The 21,227-nt window shown below is 39.9% G+C and overlaps 1 protein-coding gene across 1 annotated transcript; it reads right to left on the reverse strand.

Moving 5' to 3' along the window:
- Window positions 1–23: 23 nt before the first annotated feature.
- On the reverse strand, window positions 24–15,334 carry LOC139350447 (chloride anion exchanger-like). Its single transcript, XM_070991868.1, has 19 exons — window positions 15,204–15,334; window positions 13,406–13,545; window positions 11,912–12,183; window positions 11,351–11,515; window positions 11,110–11,262; window positions 10,738–10,820; window positions 7,457–7,604; window positions 7,245–7,358; window positions 6,017–6,094; window positions 5,837–5,932; window positions 5,584–5,690; window positions 4,198–4,267; window positions 2,620–2,712; window positions 2,328–2,423; window positions 1,459–1,686; window positions 1,318–1,372; window positions 467–612; window positions 310–375; window positions 24–80 (listed from the first exon to the last, which is right to left on the reverse strand). The coding sequence occupies exons 1-19, from the start codon at window positions 15,332–15,334 to the stop codon at window positions 60–62; spliced, it is 2,262 nt and encodes a 753-aa protein (XP_070847969.1). The 3' UTR covers window positions 24–59.
- Window positions 15,335–21,227: the final 5,893 nt, after the last annotated feature.

A 21,227-nucleotide genomic window follows, 5' to 3' on the forward strand; every position in this document is an offset into this window, starting at 1 on the left:
TTCTTCTTTGGTCTTTTTTGGTGTTTTCTCCCAGAAATCATTGTCTCCTCACTGACAAGTTAGAACTTGGTTTCTGGAGCCTGTGTGAGAAGAAAGGGTTGTGTTTCAGCATTTGTCACACATGGAGCTGTTGAAAATGTGCTGTTACAAAATGAAAACATGAATCATGGAACTGTTTTAATGATTTCCATCAAAGCCTAAGGCCTCACATTTGAACAATGAGTATTTCAGGTAGTAAAGATGGCTAACTGTCGTGGATTTTGTAATTTCTGTGTGTTGATCAGAGGGCTTTGGAGATGAAAACCGTACACTTACATTTCTATCTCTGCTCCTCAAATGGCCTGCAGGGTGGTGAACGGTGACTGTTGTTATAATCTGCAGAACAACACAAAGAGTTAAGTACATATTCACAGCACTAATATGTGGAATTTTTTCCTCCAAAAATTGTAAGCCTTGTCTTCTTTACCCTGTCCAAGTCAGATTTCTTCTCTGTAGATTCTGGATGTCTCTCAAGGATGTGCAGCATGGCGTCATGTATCGTCAGGAAGAACATTGATGGCTGAACTTCATCATCAAAGAAGCAGCAGTTATGCAGTTTCTCCAGGATGTACTCTGCAGGTGAAGAGAAGAAGTTAGTCAAAGTACTTCATTCATAGGTCTATAAAGAATTGGGAGACAAAGAATCTGTCATGAAGTTGGCTTACTTTAAAGAGAGATTGTGACTAAGTGGGCTATTATCTACTGTAAAACCAGTCGGCTGGTATGTAACAAATACTAAATTAGCACATGCTGAACATTTGATTGCACAAAAACATGCTTGACAATAGGGCAGAAAGCATTTGAGGATAAACAATCATTAAGTGAAGTGAATGCACAAGTTGCTAACCAAGGGCACAGTAAAAGCAGCAGTAGAAAGTAGAAGCTATTTTGCAAGTCTAAATTCCTGACGGCCAATTCAGGCCAAGTGCTGCTGCTTCCGCAAACTTAACGCATGCACTTCACACAAAAACAAGCTCTTCTGGCCTTCTGGTGTCTCCATTTTTTTGTTACAGTATAAAATAACAGAGAGACGTGACCTTGCTAAGCAATATTCAAAGTAGCTGCTTGCTTCTGTAATATCAAATGATGGGTCTTGCATTCATAGAGTCAGCTATATCTTTCATTTTTATTTGAAGAAGTCCTTCATAATAAAATCTGATGTTACAAGTAATGATGTCATGATATGCAAAAACCAGCATTTATGCCACAGAGAGTGATAAGCTTGCCACAGGTCTGTTTGAGTGATTCAGGGCTTAAATCCTGTGGGTTCATACTTACGATCACAAGCTACAATGTAGACCTCAACCTCAACCCGGACCAGCTCTTTTATCGCCTGCAAAAGTTAAAAGTTAAAGTTAAAGAGAAGAATTGCATGAGTAAAATCACTGTGTGTGTTGCTGCTGTAAATGCACAACTCACCGTTTTGAGTCCCTTCAGAGCAGAAATGTCCAGGAAGGAGACAGCAGCAAAGTCCAGGACCAGGCTATGGATGTCCACTGTGGGGACAATGATGTTCGCAGGGAGCTTGCCGTTCCAGTCGATCCGGGCAGGAAGGTCCTTGAAGTCAGTCGGCAGGTCCAGCTCCTCCAAGTTGCTCTCATCTTCTGACTCATTAATAGGTCCAAATGACTTATTCAGGAAGCCTGTCTGTAAAGGTAACATATTGTTCATGCTTTTGATGAAACACAAAGGAATATCAAGTCCATCATATATAATGCCATCATATATCAACTTTTCAGTCCAGGAAAAAAAAATTCACTTTCACATTAATAACATGGACTTGGCTGTCCTGCTTGGGATCATTTTGAGCTGAAACAAAGCAAAAACTCCAGTCTATGCAAATGCTAATGTCAACATTTAACACAAATCAGTGAGATTACTAGTTGAGATGAAGGCCAGTAGAGAATGTATATTATTTATGGCTATGTGTAATAGCTGGTTGAGAACATAAATCAGTATGGTGGCAAGTCCCCACAGCTGAAATTAACAGCCAACAAGTACCAAATGTGGGTAGAGTTTCTGATTGGTGAGTAAAATCTCGGAAGGCTCCACGAGATTTACATAGTACATAGATTTTATATGTAAAAAATATATCTTATATTAGGCTATATGTTGATTTACAGAAGTGATTTGCTTTCAATATCAACATTCAAGTGACAGTAATGTTAATGTTTCCATTGTTTATTGGTGACCTGCACAGAGTCATCAAACCAAAACAAGAAGAGACAACAGCAGCCACAGCAAGAGTGTCGTTGTTACAACTGAACAAGGTCAAAGCTATTACTTACTGATGTCCACTGCAGGTCTCCCTTCTTCAGCAGTTTCCGGATCTTCCTCAGTGCTTTATTCCTCTTCCTCAACACTCTCAGTGGGCTGAAGCCAAGCTGAGAAGACATTAGTGGGAAGTACACCAGAAGTTTTAGAGATGGAGTCAGGTCAAAGATAAGATCTATAAAGCGGTCTCTTTACAACACGACCTTCAATAGCACATTCATGGTATTTTCCATTCAACAAGATGCTGTCTTAGAAACACGAGTAGCTAAGATGGAAAGCACAATCTGTAGCCACAGTTGTACTTACAGCTTCCACCAGTTTGCTCCTCAAGAAGTCAATGTTGGCAAAGAAGATCGGTGATGGAATCCTGAATATCTTCACTCCCTCTGGTTCATACATCTGGAGAGAGTCATTAGCATTATACCCAAATTATATAAAGTATAACTCATAAGATGCAAACATAAAACAGACAGGAAGGAGGAGCCATGTAACCATAGACTGTACAAAAGAAGTGAACAGAACCCCCTCGTCTGAAAAGGGAAGCCCAGTGTGTAAGTGCCTTAAATCCAACAGGGGACGACTCCACTGGTGGTACAGAACTCTATAGCCCCACTTCAAACTTGGTTTATTACCTCAGTAAACATCTCCTAATGAGTTTATGATCTTAGTCACTAGTTTGAAGTCTTCTCCAACACAGCATGATGTCCATTTTGAAATTATGCAATTTCAGAACCTCCACCAACCTTTTTAAACTCAACCAACTTCACCACAAGGATGAACTTTAGGAGTGACAGGTTTTAATTTGTGCATGCCAGCCCTGGGCAGTGTCCTCAGGCGGCATGTCACCCCTTGTGGCCATGTCTCCTGGCCATGACACCGGGCAGACTGACTGACTTGTTATCTGTATTTAATATATAAGCTGTAATGTCACAGTTTTTTTTACAGCTCAACAAGGATAAAACAGAAGTACTGATCACTGGTTCAAAGGCTCAGAGAGAGAAACTCGCCTCAAACCAAATACACTAGGACTCAACTCAAACCAGGAAGCAGGATCTAGGAATGATTTTTAACTGATTTTAATTTGCTGATGAGCAAGGTGTCTTTCATCATTTGAAGAACAACTCCAATTTCCCAAATTGCTTCAGTCTCTTAAAACCAGCAGGCTAGACTATTGAAACGCTCTCCTTTCTGGTGTACTCACGAACACACACACAAACAAAGAGGGCACACATTAAGTCTATCTAAGCCTTGTCATTGGTCACCTGTTAGCTATTGTTTTGTTGCTACTGAGTTTAAAATCCTTTTATTAGTTTATAAGGCATTACAGGGCCTTGCACCTTGTACCTGTTGGTTTATGAACCCTTAGGTCTTCCTGTTCTTCTGTTATGGCTTTGTCACAAAGCATAACAAAAACATTTGGTGATGCTGCTTTCAAGCTGTGTACTTTGCTACTTTTTTTCTTGATATTATTAACTGAAAACCTATCTCTTCAATCTGGCTTTTGTTTGCATTTTATAATTTTATGGTTTTATTATTTATACTTATTTTGTTTATTATCATCAGTATTGTCATTATCATCTTTATTATACATATTACCAGTTAATATCAGAGTTAATTAACTACATGTGCACCTTGCTAACCAAGCTAGCTAGCAGGTGCTAGTGTTAGCTGATCACTGGCCCCACTGGGCTGCAGCTCCACCATGTCATCCAATTGTGGTAGTCAACAGCCAAACAGCCAAAATTTCAAACTCAGCCACAAACCAGTCGGTGACGTCACAGCAGCTATTTTCACACCTTTCATACAGTCTGTGAATGTAACAATCCACCACAAAATTTCCAACTATTCATTCGAAATTCAAGTTATTGACACACATCAGCTTACTTCAATATGGTCCTTTCTGTCTTTGTAGATATCAGTTTCTCTGATGTTGGCCAGCACACTGCAGCGAGGACTGAAGAAAACAAGAAATGAAAACTTGTGGGCAAGACAAAGGTTACAGTGGAATAGTCTCTTTTGTTTAGGAATGTTCCTCGCTGAGTGAAATGACCTGAGACAGCAGCTGGATGTGGGCTGGAGATGTGACCAAAGGCCAGTTCATCATATTTTCTCGTAAAGCAGTGCAGTGAGGATCCAGATCCAGGTCTGCACTGGAGTTCATACACTTCACTGACAAACAACTGTAAAGTAACATCAGTCTTCGTGATCTAAGGAAGGTTTTAGATCAAGTTGACACTTGTGTCCTTATTCTCACACTCTGTTTCTTCTGCAAGTCTGTATTACACTGTCTTATAAACTGATGTTTTTTTAATCTTTCCTGGATTAAGGGTTTCTTCTGTCGCCTCAGCGCTCCTATTTCCAGCATCCATACCTATATTGCTTTTTTTTATTCCAATTCCAACCTTGGTAGTAAAGCGCAAGAATGCATGGGGCAAAGTATCTTAAATACACTTTTAATAGTGCATCTTTGGAACACTGTAGTTTCATCATGGCAGACTTATGTCAGTAACATCCGGTGTTGCATAATGATGTAGTGAGTGTAAGTACAGTTACACTCTTAACACCATGGTTGTCCTTTCCTTAGTCCTTATGAATTCTCCTTCACGTCTTTCCTCGACCTCATTATGTATTCCACTGAGGATATATACCCTAAATATATGTTAGCATGCTAACATACAATGACAATGCTAACAGGCCGATGTTTCGCTGGTAATGTCTTCTATTTGCATCATCTTTACATTAGGATGTGAGCATGCTAACATTTGCTTATTTGCACTAAACACAATATACACCTGAGACTAATGGGAATGTAATTAGTTTGTAACTATTTGACTATAAATTAAAGTATTCTACCAAAAGTGTATGTACCAAATTTTGTGTCAGTTGATCCAATTGTTGCTTTCATTCATTCTTTTCACTTAAAACCCCAAATGTGGACCTCATGGTGGTTCTATAGGAAAAGACTGCGACTCACCAAAGTTATTAGCGTATAGTGTCTGTGAACCTTAAATTGAATTGCAGTCCATCCAATTGTTGATGAGATTTTTCAGCCTAGACCAAAGTGGTGGACCAACCAACCAGCATTGCCATCCCCAGAGTCTCATAAATTGGAGCACTTTCGCCAGACAGGAAACAGTTCAGACTTGACATTTACCAAAAGGAAAATGTTGCCAAGATTCAAAAGAAAGTCAGAAGCTAAGAAAAAATTAAAATTAAACCCATTTCAACGTTATGTGTAAAGAAAAATTAAAAAGTTGACCAGATACTTACAACTGAGCTCTGAGGACGACACTGATCAGCTCCACACCGAGGCCTACAGCCAAGCCAAGATCCAGCCCCAGCAAAGTGGATGCAATACAGGTAACTAACCACACCACCTGGACAAAGGTGGTAAGAGAGGTTTTTCAAGAGGGGCAGCACGCCATCTTTTTTATTGCCAAGTGCAACATAAGAATCATGATCAGTCTTCAAACGCAGAGATTTTTGGCTTTTAAATCTTTCTTTCTAACTATTTAGAACTTACACAATCTGGTTTGTCCCTCCTCCACAGGTATGGGATGTCCCTAAATTGCATCAGCATGCCCTTCAGGTTGACGAGGACCACAGCACCCAGCACAGACTGTTCAAATAATGGGTCAAAGGTTACTTTTCAGCCAGTCGAGACTCTAAAAACTTATGAGTATTAGGAAGTTCTGAGGTTTACCTTCGGGAGAGGATCCAGGAGGAATCCAGCGGCCAGTGTGACAATCATCACAATGATAGCTGACAGTAAACCAGCTATCTGAAAAGGAAGGTAAGAAGATGGCATGTTAAATTACAGAGATGATGAATATCTTGGTGCCTCATGTCTTAAATAAGCTAAAACAGAAATTTAGGGATAAGAAAAAATGGTCCAAGACATTCCTCACTCCTTTCCTTTCTACATGTTGGTCCTTTTTTATTATGCCTCAAAAAAAAAGTGTGTTTTAATGCATTATCCCAATATAAAGAACCACATAACAAACATGAAACAGGAAGAGCTTTCAGATTACTGACTCCATTACCCTGAGCAAATTTCAGTCTCACTAAACTGAGTTTTAGTTAATCTGTAAAAAATACCTCTGCCTTACTTTTCTATTTCAATTTTGCTAATTAGATAACTATTGGTAGAAATATCACACCCCGTTCGCCAAACACTAGAGGTCAATGTTGTTTGAAATAATTTATTGGTCCCTCACTGTGACTTGTTGGAAATCATATTAAAGTTTTGTTCTTCCACATAGTGCTACCAGTGTTTTCAGGGATTTGACCGCCTGCATATTCTATCAATCTTATGCTTATAAGCCCTCTTCACATATGTAGGTTATATGTTTTGCATTTGGAAAGTTCAGCTTATAATGAAGTAATATTACGATTTAATGATACTAAGAGCAAGTAAAATTTAAAGTACTTATCATGCTATTTATTGTGCAGAAGAATGGCCCCTTTAACTATTATATATTTCATTATTGGAACATTATTACTGTTGCTTTCAAGCAAAATTCTAATGGTGTTGCTGAAGCTAATTTTTTATTACTTTATATACTGTTCAGTAGTTTATAAAAAGGCATCACATTTTGATGGCACTGATGATTTGAAAAAAAAAAAAACACCCCCCCCCCCCCCCCCCCAAAACCTAAAAGCGCTGAAATACTAAGGACAAATTCCTCAAAATTGTACTTATAGGAACAGTTCGAACAGCTACCCTGGCTCAGTCCAAAGGTAACAAGCTCCACCTCCTCGCACTTCTGAAGCTCACTGGTTAGCATGCTACAACACTGTGGTTTTATGGGCTGTTTCCAATCTCATTTTCAGTCTTTGTACTAAGTGAAGCTAAATCTAGCAAAGGGTACAATACCATGTGAGTAGAATAACTGTTTTGAGGAACAAAAACACATGTGATATTAGTTTACCTGTGTCTTGCCACCTGTGCTCTCCTGCACTGCGCTCCTGGAAAGTGCTGTACTCGCAGCCATGGACTTGAAGGAACCGCCAAAGATGTTGCTGACTCCAAAAGCTATCAGCTCCTACAGCCAGGCAAGGGAGAAAACTTGTCCTGTTATCTAAGCTCTGATTAAACCTGCACAGCAGCTTTTACTTTGTGTGAATCAGGCTGACTCCATACCTGGTTTCCATCTATGGTGTAATCGTGTTTTATAGAATAGACTTTTGCCACGGAGAAGGCGACGGCAAAACCCACTATGGCCATGGGAAATGCATCCACTGCTGTTCGCTGGAAGATTTGCAGGTTTGGGGCAATGGGAGCCTCGTACCTGGAGAAAGGATATTAGTGCGTTATGTTGAAATATTTTTGTGATATCTGACATTCTTGTGTGTTGTGAGTGTTATGGATTTCATATAATATACTAATATACTATACTGAAGATGTGTCTCAGTTAGAAAGACAGCGCATAACTTTTGAGACACAGTATATCTCTCAGTGTATCTTTATGCTTATGCCCCCAGTCAATAATAGAGGTAAATGGACTGTCATTTGCGGTGTTCACAACATTGAAAAACAATGTTTTAAAACCTTACCCTGAACAAGCCATTGGCACAATGGATTAGACAGAACAACAAGATCACAGGTTTAAACATGGCAGTAGGTGAACAAAAGCTGGCCCTGTTTGCGGACGATGCGCTTGTTAGCCTTTCAAACCCAACAGAATCTCAGCCAGCATTGATGTCTTTTTTATATAAGTATGGGTCATATGATATAAATTAAACAAGAAAAAAACTCAGGTCCTTAGTTTTCACTTTGATCCCCCTCAATGTCTCAGCTCCAGGTACCATCTAGACTGGGACAAAAGCTCTATAAAATATTTGGGAATTCTCCTTCCTTTAGACATATCAAAACTAGAAGAAAAAAAAACTATGGCCCCCTCAAAAAAGAAATTATAGCAGACATTAGATGGAACTTGATCCATCCATCCATCCATCCACCCATTGTCTATACCTGACTATCCCATTTCGGGGTTGCGGGGGGGCTGGAGCCTATCCCAGTTGTCAACGGGCGAGAGGTGGGGTACACCCTGAACCGGTCACCAGTCGATTGCAGGGCAGGAACTTGATCCCTTATCTAAATATCAGTTCTCGTATAGATTCGGTTAAAATGAACATTTTAAGACTTTTATATCTATTTCACTCAATACCAATAGAGAAACCAGAATTGCATTTTCGAGAGGGGGATAAAATTCTTTCCAGATTTATATGGGCAGGGAAGAAGCCAAGAATAAAATATGAAACTCTACAATTACCAAAAGAGAAAGGTGGATTAGTCCTCCCCTGTTTGAGAAAATATTACAGAGCAGCTCAGATCCAGCCATTAGTGGGATGGTGTACAACAAATTATAGATTGAAATGGAAAGAAATAGAAATGGCAATGGGAAAATGACTATCAGTTAATAATTTAGTTGGAGATCCTTCATTAATTAATCACCTGTCGGACCCCAACAACACACTTATAATTGGGTCTTTGACAACATGGGGTGAAATAATTAAAAAATATCAACTAAAGAGAAGAACCGAACTGTTTAAATGGTTTGCATATGATCATGAATAATTATGACACAAGGTTCAGAAATTGGACAGAAAATGGACTTACAGCATATTGTACACTCTTAGATACGGATAAGGTTTTGAGTTTCCATGAAGAAAAATTTGGTCTACAAAATCAAGATCACTTTAGATATTTACAAATCAGGGATTTTATGAGCAAGAAATTCCCAAGGGATGTTGCTTCAGGGAGGGAGATAATTCTTAATATTTTTCAGGGAGCCTACAGGAATGTCACCCTCCAAAAGATAATATCCAAACTGTACTCAGCTCTCCAAAATCTTGGGGGTGATCATACTTTGGATATTGATGAAAGATGGGAAGCAGAGGGAGGTTTCACAGTTTCACAAGAGGAATGGGACAGGACTTGCAGACAGCAGTGGTCAGTGACAAGCTCCCCTCCTGGAGAGAATTCAGCTGGAAAAATGCAACTCGATTCTTTTGCTCTCCAGCAACAAAGTCTAACTATTTAAATCAGACTGTATGTTGGAGGTCCTGTGGGAATACTTCAGCAAATCACTTTCATATTTTTTGGAGCTGTCCCTCTGTGACTCCATTTTGGAGAGAGATTCTTGGGGTCCTGGAGGCTGTCTTTAAAAGGACTCTAAACTTCAAAGTCATGTACAGTACCTGTGTGATCTGGATGGATTTGAATATACAAAGCGGGACAAATACCTTTTGAGTGTGTTGTTAGTGGGGTGTAAAAAGGCTCTGACCAGAAAATGGCCTAAGAAAGACAAACCGACAATAAATGAGTGGATCGATATAATTTATAATATATATGTTATGGAGAGAATTACATTCAAACTAAGAAACCAAACTGATATTTCTGAAGAGAATTGGTCAAAATGGCTCAGATATGTGTCAAGTGTAAGACCTGATTTCATATAGATCACAAAGATAAGGTCAAATCCTTTAATAAGAAATGCCTACCTTCAAGTAGCTCTAGTAGTATCTTTGTATTTTTATGCATGATATGCTTATGTTGTATGTTATGTTGTTTTACTTAATGCATAAATCCTCCCCTCGTCATGTTTTGTTATCTTATGTTGTATGTCTTTGTGCCCAGCCGGCACGTGTGTGTATGTTACTAAAAGAAAATAAATTTAAAAAAAAAAAAGAGAGAGAGAGAGAAGAAAAAGAAACTACCTCCTGCTGAAGAAATGGTCCTAAACTGTTCCAAACTACCCACCTAACTATACTGTGTATTAACCTCAGACAAGTTTTTTTTGTTATTATCTTTGATCCTTCTATTCCACTGTTTTTGCTTATTTTCAATACTTGCTCGCTGTAACAACTTAATTTCCCTGGCGTGGGAACAATAAAGTTCCATCCATCCATCCATTTTCTATGCCGCTTATCCCTTCCTGGGTCGCGGGGGGGCCGGAGCCTATCTCAGCTGTCAGTGGGCGGGAGGCGGGGTACACCCTGGACCGGTCGCCAGCCGATCACAGACAATAAAGTTCCACCTTATCTTATTTTACTGTTCATGAAACTTCTATCAGTGCTGTTCATAGTAAATCAAGGAAATGCAGCAATCTGGAAAGCTGGGTGAGCAATGCTGTCAATTTGCCTGCTGCCAGTGCACATTTAGGACCAAAGGCTACGAGACAGTGTTTCCTCTGAAATTCTCACGTCTCACTCATGTTAACTTTTTTTAACTGTAATTTCTATTTTCATATGAAATCTGTGTCAGTACCATGTCACCAAAAACATCACGTGGCTTGCTAGATCGTTTTAACAGGGAAAAAAGATCATCTGAGTTTGGTCGGGCACCTCCCATTATAAAGCGGCTGCTCAGCCTTGAAGTTTAATCATAACTGATGGCGTTGCTATGCATGCATGTCTTACCCTTTTGGAATATAGCCCACAACATTAATGCCATATCTTGTCCTGAAGTCAAATCCGTATGAAACTCCACAAGCAATGACAGTCTGGGGGAGAAATGATACAAGTTGTTAGGCCTGACTCATGGATAAGTGCCAAAATGAGAGATACCAACTCTTGGTTGAGCGATTGTGACCTGAACACTTTCTTTTATGTGGCCTACGTTATCTCATAAATCAGATTAATGATTGTTATGGATGGCAGTCCAGTCCAGCACAGTCATAAAAGTCACAACCAAAATATGCATTATCATATATTAGTTTATATAGCTAACAAGCTTCAGCACCTCAGGTTATGGAAAAATTTATAAGGATCATGTTGCACAATGTTGCTCACCATGATGACCTCTATAGGGATGGGTACCGGCAGCTTGGATTTGAATCTATCATTTAACTCCTTCACAATAAACACCACTACCATGATCACCAAGGCGATCACCACGTCACACACGTTGCTGGAGGTTATCTTATTGAAGATGATCTCCAGGGTCTGAAAAAGACAAGGAAATCAAGTCTGATAGATGAATCACATTCTCTGACTGTGATAAACCGCAAGAAATCTTTAAACTCATATTTACATATATGATAGCAAGAGGTCCACTGATGCCTGGGACTTCCAGTCCCAACACAAACTTGAGCTGGGACACCAGGATGTGGATAGCAGCTGCTGTGGTGAAGCCAGACACCAGAGTGTCAGACAGGTACATCACCACAAAGCCCACCTGCAGGACACCCATTGCCAGCTGGAAAAGACAGAGAGATGATGATAATGATAACGAAAACACACTTTTCTTATTTTCAGGTGATTATACACCAATGAAAACACAACTGTAGATCCCCTCAGATTCTATACACTGGACCTTCAACTCAGCTGAGCATGTAAATTGCTCTGCTTTTGACTATGGAAAGATTATTGGAGCTGAAACAGGACAGATTCATGTTGTAACAGGACTTTAAAGCTGGCTCAGCTTGTTTTATAGAAGAATCTCCTAATCACTGTGTTTCCCTGCTGCCCCAACACAAACTTTTCATTTTGTACACACGAAAACTTTAATTGTTGGATTGAGAGGGGAATGTTTATTTGTGATGATTTAGCTGTTGGAGGGATGATCTGTGTGCTTGTGGTGAGCGTGTTTCACCTGCATGATACCAATGAGGAAGGTCAGAGAAGAAGCCACCAACACTCTCTGTTCGTCTCTGGTCAGGCCCTCAAACCCTGTGATGTTGGCGGCTGGGCCCTCCTCCGGGACCAGCTTAGTGACCACTGTGCCGATCATCAGACACAAGACTGGAAATGGACCAACTGAGATGTGTCTGGAAGTGCCCAGGAAAAAGTAAATGATAACAGGGAAGAAGGCAGAGAAGAGGCCGTACCAGGGTGGCAGAGAGGCGAGCAGACAGTAGGCCAGACCTGAAAGAGAAAACCATGTGCATGTTATACAGATTTACAGCGTGATGCTCTTATTTTTTTCACTTCTCTGATGAGGCAAACACTGCATTTTATACTTTCCAAAGCTCATGTTGAAAATACAAAGGATGATTTAAAACTTAATAAAAACAGTGTTTCTCTTTGGACGATAACCGTGACCTGCTGCTAAGGATAACGCCGTTATCTTTCTACATGACTCAGATAGCAGGAGAAAGGTTGACTGTAAGATTATCGTGTATTATCAATCAATTTTTTTTTTGCTCAGGCACAGGTGAGATTTACAGCAGCGCATGTAGTGTAGTAGTAAAAAGACTCCTTAAAACACGTACGTACACGGAGTCATTCAGGCAAATCAGTAACAATATTCCTGTCCACCCCCTCCTGAGGAATGTTCAAACACTGGATTTTTTTCTACTGATACCAACCCTATGTGATCAAAGATGCATTTCTCTACCCCCTTCAGTTAGGTCATGCAGTGGGAATGAAGCTGCTGATAATTATAAAAGTTTCATCTTTATCTCACACACTGGCCAGCCACAGTATCAAAATGCATCATTTCTCTGTACACCCTCTATTGTTAACTCTACTGCTGATCTGTGGACAGACCTCTGTGACACCCTGGTCAATGAGAAAGAGGACCACTTGCGAACACACCCAGTAATGATAACTGACATCTAGGTCTCTTTTGTCAGTGAGAACATCCATTACATTCAAGCCCAAGCAAGTTCACACAGTGCTGATTGAGCCTGTCACTACCAGGTAAATCTCTCTCCAGTAATGATTGGTTTGGCGGAGCAACCACAGTGACACAGTAGGCTCCCAGGAGTATGACGGAGTGTATGGCGTCATTAGCGACAGTGTTTGTGTAATTACTCTTAGTGCCAGAAGGGGGAGACATGTTTGACCTTTAATAATAACACCCACATTTGATCGAGAATTGGGACTTTCTGACACTGTAATAGTGTAATAGAGACACATCATCCATGCAGGTTTTGTCAAAATATGACCAGCAGTGCTTGAGATATTATATTAGATAGAGATATACAGAACAGAAAGACTCAGATGTGAGGTAAATTTGTACCTTTTGTTTTCCACATTTGCCAGTGACATGAGAAAATACAGAATTGCATTTAGGCTGTTAATATACCTCTATTACTCCAATTTGGATTTACATTCAGATACTGTAAAGTGAAACACATTTTACCTTGCAGAACAGCTACCATTCCAGTGCTAACACCAGACACAACGTCACTGAGCAGCCACTCTTTGATTTGGTAGATTTTTATCCAGCTGATTATTGGCAGAAGAGAGAGAGCTGCATTCTTGGCTCGTTTGGCATCACATCTGCAATGGTGCAATAGCATAAAGAAGAGTCGGTGTTAAATAGATAAAGTAATGGATGAACATTCTCTGAAGCTCAACTGTCTGTTTATCTGATCTGTAAAAAGATCTTACCAGAGTAAAATGATACTTTTTAAACTTTCTGTTACTATGACTACTATAAGTAAACATACACTGTAAAATGTGATTTTGCCTGTTTGTTATTTTACCTTATTATTCTATGTCAGTAGGACAAATGATTACTGAGGTTGTTATAATAACATGAAATTCTAAGTTAAAAACACCTCAACTATAAAATAAATGCTAAATTGAAAATCCAGGTCCAACTGAATTAGTAATGTGTGCCAACCTGACTTTGGAGACAGTGCCGGGATTAAAACGCCTACGTCATCACATTTTTGTGACTTGAAATGCATTATGGGCAGCTGCGTGTCGATAACACGTGCTCTGTCCCTCCAATCCCCCTTTTTGGACGCAACCTGGAGGCCGCATGGATGTTGGGAGGCCGTCGTCTACGACATTTTGTTTCGTTAAAATACTTTACTCTGTGAATTTTTGGTGAGTTTTCTTTTGCTTTTCTGTTGAGTTTAGATATGTTTTGTGGTGCCTTTTTTATCCTCAGATCTGAACCCCAAATAGGGGGTCCTGTGCAATCACTGACATGCCAGCTCGTCTCCACTTCCTCCCACTATCCAAAATGAAACCTAAATATCCCAGATTCAAGTGCTTCTATCTTGCGCTGGTGACGTTATTTGGAGGCAAAGTATTGAGTTCTTGCCCATACAGCTGGTAGACTCAGTCATGAGCAGAGCTGAGCTGTCAGCCATGACATAAAAACCTGCCTTTTAATGCGTCAAATCACTACAACTGGCTACATTAGTTAGGTTGAAATGGACCTTTAAGTTCAAAGAAATCTTGGATATGTTCAATAGATTAATTCACTTAATTCAAATGACCTGACACTTTTAATTAAGCAAAAATACATTTGCAAATTCAAACAACGACCCTAAGCAGTTCAATCAATTAATAAATCCAAGTCAACTTAACTGAAACAAAAGGTTTACACAACTGACCATTTTAACTAAGCTGAAATAGATATACTAGTTCAGACAACTACCCGAAGGAGTTAAGTCAATTATGAAATCTAGATCATCCAAACTAACGCAGATGTTTACACAACAAGGAATATTTAATCAAGATAACATTTTTTTTTTTTTTTTTTTTCACTTAACTTTTTAAGGCAGCCCTTTCACTCATATTTTTAAGTTGAAACAAAATGTTAGATTTTACAGGGTACATTTATCTTAAGCAACAGACTGTTTGCCATAACCCCGCTGGACAACTTTCCAAGAACCTCACATGCATTTTATACTTTGTACAAACAATTTCTTCAAAGCTCTTGCACAATGGAAAGCCTCATAAGCAGGTGCTTTGGATCAAAATTAGAGAAGAACCAAAAAAAATGCCATCACTGTACATATTTGACTTACCACCCTGTCTATATGAAAATGTCTGAGGACCAAAACTTTGTAGATAAAATGAGTACAAGTGATTGACAGCGTGCTGTACTGGAATTTTTCACCCAGAAGATCAACTTTTCCCAGACTCCCCTTTAAGTTCATCATCGTGCCAAAAGCCAAAAACCATTGCGTGTTCCTTACGTGAAGTACTGCTTGACATGATCCAGCATAGTCTTGCGGTGCCTGTAGACCTTCTCATGCTTCTCTGCGAAGGAGTCCTCTGAGTACACCGGCCTGGCCACCACATACTGCTTCGCTCCCGCTTGCATCATCTCGCCTCTGCTGCCTGGATGACTGCTGCTTCCTCTCTATGTGGCTCTGAAATCCATTAATTGCATTATGTTAGGAAGAGGATCCTGTTTTGCCTTTGAACGTAACTTATCAAAGAACATTAAGAGCAAACAGCAAAGGTCCAGACCCTCAAATACAAGCAGAGCCCATGAGCCAGGTCAGGACCTGCACTGTCCTGATGATCTGCTCAATTTGAGCTCTGGAAACAGACTAAAACCAGCACAGCTTGTTTTGAATTCTCGCATTGAAATGTCTCAGCTCCCTCTTCCAAGATTTCCTTATCAGCACCTGTAGCATTCCAGCTGCTTATAAAGATCCTCCGTTAAAAGATTTCACCCTCAAAAGCTTCAAAAAGTAATCTTTTCTTTTTCCAGTAACTTTCTTATCCTCATGTACTGTACAGCAGCTGGTCCCACATACCTGACGGTGTCCGAATCTGTCTCAAATCCAAACTCTCCACTCTCTCTTCCTCCCCCAGATCCTGGAGATCAACTGGGTCCTCAGACAGCTTTGCCATCAATAAATGCCACCTCAGTCCCTTATCACGACTGTAATTATTAACAGCAATTATGATGAACTCCCTGTTTCGCACAAATGCTGGATGCCTGCCTTATCCTTGACCATTGTTCTTACTGATATCTGTAACCCGCAACTTTCAGTGGAGCCTTTTCCGCCCCCGAAGACCGCTTGGAAGATATTGTACCAATGGGCAGGATAGGGAGGATGTGGACGGGACAGACAGGACAGGACGGGACGGGTCATTGTTATGAAGTGGAAATCAAGTAGCTTTTCAGGATGGGAAACACTGCTTAAGGCTGGGTGCAGCGCTCTGCTGTGCACTTCAGTGGTAAAAATAGTCTGTGGGTTGCAAGAACCAAGATTGTTTAAAGAAAGAGCTTCTGAGTGCAACATTTGTATTCCAAAATTAGTTTATCCAGTGTGGAGTAAGACATAGTGATAATCTGATATTCTGATAATAGTCTGTATCAAAGTTAAACACACACAGTTTGAGATTCATGAGTCACAACTTGACTGACCTTCAGTGTTGTTCCCCCACCAAGTGGACATAATGGAGAGGTAATGGGAAGAGAGTCTTCCTTCAGATTTAGAGCAACACCATCAAATTGATAAGAAAGAGCAGAAACTGTAGAAGTGTGAGGTGTGTGTGTGTGCGTGCGTGTATGCGAGTGTGCGTGCGTGTAGGTGGTGGTGTGGGGGTATGATCCTCACTGGTTTCGGTGCAATCTTATCAAAGTGTCTATTCAGAATTAAGTGGAGGTGATGCCTGCTCTCACTGTTTGTGCAGGATCAAGCACAGTTCACGCCAGGTTCATGGGAACTCTGTGTGTGTGTGTGTGTGTGTGTGTGTGTGTGTGTGTGTGTGTGTGTGTGTGTGTGTGTGTGTGTGTGTGTGTGTGTGTGTGTGTCAATGTATTACTCACGTTGTGGGGAGAAAAATCTGTTTACACAGTCACATGTGGGGACTCACAGTCACATGTGGGGACTCACAGTCACATGTGGGGACAAAATACAGGTCCCCACAAGTTAAATCATTACATTTTATGGTCAAGACTGAGGATAAGGTTACGGGTTAGGTAATAGATTAGGTTTAGAGTTAGGAATAGGCAAATAGTGGTTATGGTTATGGATAGGGTTAGGGTAAGTCTCCAGGAAATTAATGTAAGTCTATGAAAACCCCCTTTTGTGTGTGTGTGTGTGTGTGTGTGGGGGGGGGGGGGTCACATTGTGGGGACTCACCTGCCTTATGGGGACAAAATGCAGGTCCCCTTAATGCATATCATTAAATTTTAGGGTGCAGACTGAGGATAGGGTTACAGGTTAGGTAAGGTTAGGTGCAGGGATAGGAATAGGCAAATAGTGGTTATGGTTAGGGTTGGTTTATAGGAATTTCCCCTCGCGGGACTAATAAAAGACTATTGAACTGAATTGAATTGAATTGAATTAGGGTAAGGCTCCAGAAAGTGAATGTAAGTCTATGTAATGTCCCCACAAGTGATAAAAACACAACGTGTGTGTGTGTGTGTGTGTGTGTGTGTGTGTGTGTGTGTGTGTGTGTGTGTGTGTGTGTGTGTGTGTGTGTGTGTGTGTGTGTGTGTGAACCCAGACAGACACATGAATACAAAAACATAAAGCTGGGGCAGTCATTTTTTGAATCACTGGTAAAAAAAAAAAAAAATCCTGATAACATCTTAGCATGTTGTTATTTAAGTGATCTGAGGGAAAACTAGACTGCTTTTGGCTCTGTTTTCAGGTTTTAGAAAATCTAGCCGGTGAGGGGACACTTGTCATTTCAGAAACAAGATGATCCGACTGGCTGTTTTACAAACGCAGATGTGTGTCCCTTCAGATGGCAAAAGCCTGATTCAACAGGCGAATATCCTGCCAAAAATCCTTGTGATAAATTTCAATACCTCCTTTGCCTACACTGGCATATAATACAAAACTCATGTGAACACACGGAGCTTGAGGCTCATTATGTTCAATATCACACTCATATCAACAAGTGGCAAAGAGGCATGATGAAAACAAGGGGGGAGTAACTTTTGAGTGGGGACAGTGGTGTGTTCGCTTGTGTGTGTGGTGCATTAGCCTCTCATCTCACATTTAGACCATATAGTAACTGCTTCTCGGGGCCTGTGGCCCTCACACTGTGGAGACTGGACCCTATGAGGCCTGGAGTTTCACTGGGCAACCATCTCCCGCTGCACTGTCACTGCCACCCGACAGTGACAGTGTATTATTGTGAATGCACAAGTACGGGTGCAGCAGTCTTACTCATCCGAACAGTAACATCTTGTTCAAAGAAAGCTCTATAATAAACCTATAATAAAACTGCATGATCTCATTGTATTGCTGTGATCAGGTGGTTTCGGCCAGCCTTTGTTCATACCATACTCAGTGATAATTACAGCACAGTGATTAATATCTGATGAATGCTTAAACAATGATTTGCTGTTGATAACAGCAAGGTCATCTGTCTTCCACTTGGCAGGCCGTGCATTTATTGTCGATTCGTTAATAAATCAATCCTCAGGATATTAAGTCAAAAGTCAAAAGTTAGCTAACATTAACCAACAGCAAAGGTTACAGGTTGTATTTAAACAAACCCTGTTCATCAATGTTGTAGTATTTGAATAAAATAAAGTAAATGTTTGCTGATATTAAGAATATACTATGAATTTCTCAGCAACAATTTGAGTTGAGTGCAAACATTAGCATGCTAACATGTTCACTGACAATCCTAACATCCTGGTATTAAAATAAATTACAAGTGTAATATTGAATATTCTCTCTCATCTTAGTGTAGCATGTTAGCATGCAAACATTTACTAATTAGCATGAAACGCAGTACACATACACCTGAGGCTGATCGGAATATCATTAGTTTTGCAGGCATTTGGTCGTAACGTAAAGTATTGGAAATGTCAAACGTCACCCATTTTGTGGCAATATACTAAAAAATTGTGCATCACCAAAGTCATTAAGATTCATCCTCTGAAGAACTTAGATATTTGTAGCAAGTTTTGTGGTAATCCATCTAGGAGTTATTGAGATTGTCTTTTAAAAAAATAAACGCATCAACATACAGTCATTTCACTATTTTCAGTCAACGTTAGCTAACTTTGCAGCCTGTCCTATTTAACGTTAGCTCGCTAATTGGACAGGATTTGGTTGTGGGGATGGGACGAAGGAGCTGAATCGAAGCATTGCCTCTTTTAAGAGTAACATGGTTATTATTTTTTTGAATTAGCGCTGTTGACTTTATGATTTGGGATGTAATGGAACATAAACACGTATAAGCACAGTTTACCCAACTTTTTTTTGAATTCAAATGCAGTAAAGGGTTTACTCACCTTTTTAGGAATTTACCATTATTCAACACTGGACAGTTGTTATTTTACCACTCCATCTGCCACTACACCTCGCTATATTTGCTTCCACTACATCACTACAGTGCTTGAATGATACAGAAGTTCATTTATATGCAAAATTCCTACAGCTTTGAAGTTGATATCCACTAAGAGAGAAACTTACAAACCTACAGTACAAACAGTAATTTTGCATTGTGCTCCGTCAATGCAAAGGACCCTGGTTGACCTTATGCAACTGTTTTCTGAAAGTGGAAATGTTGCTGTTCAGTTTCACTAATGTAATCTTGTCCAAAGTGAGCTTAAAGGATAACTATACCCTCAAATTCTGCTAGAAATATTGTGCAGTCATCGGCAGGCCCATGTGTTGTGTTCAGTGCCACTGAAGAGGAATACATCGTGTTCATGTACAAGTTTGTTGTCATCGTTTTCATCCCACTGGAGTTTGTAGGCCTGACATAACAATCAAATGTGCCCATTTGTGGGTTGTGTGATATGCTCCTCCCTTTGCATTTCTGCCCTATCCATTGCTTATCACACTGGAGAAAATACTACAAACAACAGCCAAAAATAAAACCCTTGCAAATTCCACAGAACAAGAACAAACTGCAACTTCAGCACACAGAATGTCCTGGACTGTCCGACTGTGTGAACAGGATGCTGTGAGAGGATGTGAAGTCAGGGAAGAGCATGTTTGGAGTAATCTGCTTGATGTCAGACACTTTAAGATCTCTGCTCTGACAGCCATGTTTCTCGGTGTGGAAGTGGAATACTAAATTACTGCAGTACCTCCATAAAAAATTGCCATAGAAAGAGTCAAAATAAAGATATTGGCTCTATAACTTCTATGTTCTAAAGTGCATATTTCATTTCACCACCAATGAAAGTGAAATGAAAGCTGTAAAGCTTAAAAACCTTTCACCTGGAAGCCACATTAAAATTTTTATTACGAAGCAGTTACGGAGAGTGCATCTTTTACCTTGTCATTCCTGTATTAAATGGAAACCCACTTGCAATGTGTTTGCATTCTCATCTGGTCAGTTGCTTACAACACATCTTGGCACAGTGAAAGAGATATCTTTGATTAGTCAGAGCATATCCATTGTTTATTTGGAGATTTTTAGGAGGTGCATTTCAGCTACTGTGTAACCTAATGGCATAGTTTTGAACTATGCGCATGTCTTAACAGAGAAATCCAGCTTCAGTTATGGTCAATATCACTTTATGAATAAATAAATGGGCTAAATGTATCTAACATTTTCTGGCAGTGATGTATCAACAAAACCTTTTGTTTAAAGGTGTGGATTTCTTTGCATGTACATGATGTCATGGAGGTTTTCTGATCTGAGAGGACTTCTTCTGTTTCTATTCAAGCATCCCCTTAAGCCAAGAAAATGTGGCAGTGAGCCTGCAGGACCGATACCAGGAACCTGAAACTGAAGCTGCTATATGGGATCATGCCATTGTTTCATTATTTCATTACTTACAGCTGTGCTTTTCCTGCCATAACATGCCAAAATGTCTGCCATGAAAAAGGACTACTGACAGTTATGCGTGCAGTCACACTGTATCTTTTCTGGTAGCACTAAACAGTAGATATAATTTTAGATAAGGGTCGTGTGGCGATACATTCAAGGATACAGTAAAAATAATCATATCTGATTTATGATTATTAATGACACTTGTGACGTGGGAGGTTTGCTCACATGTGCAAGATAATTAGACTGATGGAAAAGTTTAGAGAGAATAAGAATAAATCTCCAGCAGAGAAGTTTATGGAAACAACAAATGTTCAAATCCATCATATGAAAGCTAGATTTCACATCAAAATAAATGCTCCATCAGGTGATTCTCAAATAAAACCTTTTGCGTACACTAAATACCAGACACAAAGGTGTTTTTTTATGGCACAGACTTTAAACCCATGATGGGCAATAAATATTGATAGCAGATAATGCTGGCAGACAACAGAAGTGTGCACAAA

This window comes from Chaetodon trifascialis, chromosome 22, assembly GCF_039877785.1.
Source record: "Chaetodon trifascialis isolate fChaTrf1 chromosome 22, fChaTrf1.hap1, whole genome shotgun sequence".
NCBI lineage: Eukaryota > Metazoa > Chordata > Actinopteri > Chaetodontiformes > Chaetodontidae > Chaetodon > Chaetodon trifascialis.

What these genes read in the sequence shown, in the direction of transcription:
- LOC139350447 (XM_070991868.1), bottom strand. Translation starts at nt 15,334, where the DNA reads ATGATGCAAGCGGGAGCGAAGCAGTATGTGGTGGCCAGGCCGGTGTAC. An exon ending in GTGGGCTATATTCCAAAAGG is followed by an intron (nt 7,605 to 10,737) that starts GTAAGACATGCA and finishes TCCTTTCTCCAG; the next exon opens with GTACGAGGCTCCCATTGCCC. An exon ending in GTCGTCCTCAGAGCTCAGTT is followed by an intron (nt 4,268 to 5,583) that starts GTAAGTATCTGG and finishes TGTTTTCTTCAG; the next exon opens with TCCTCGCTGCAGTGTGCTGG.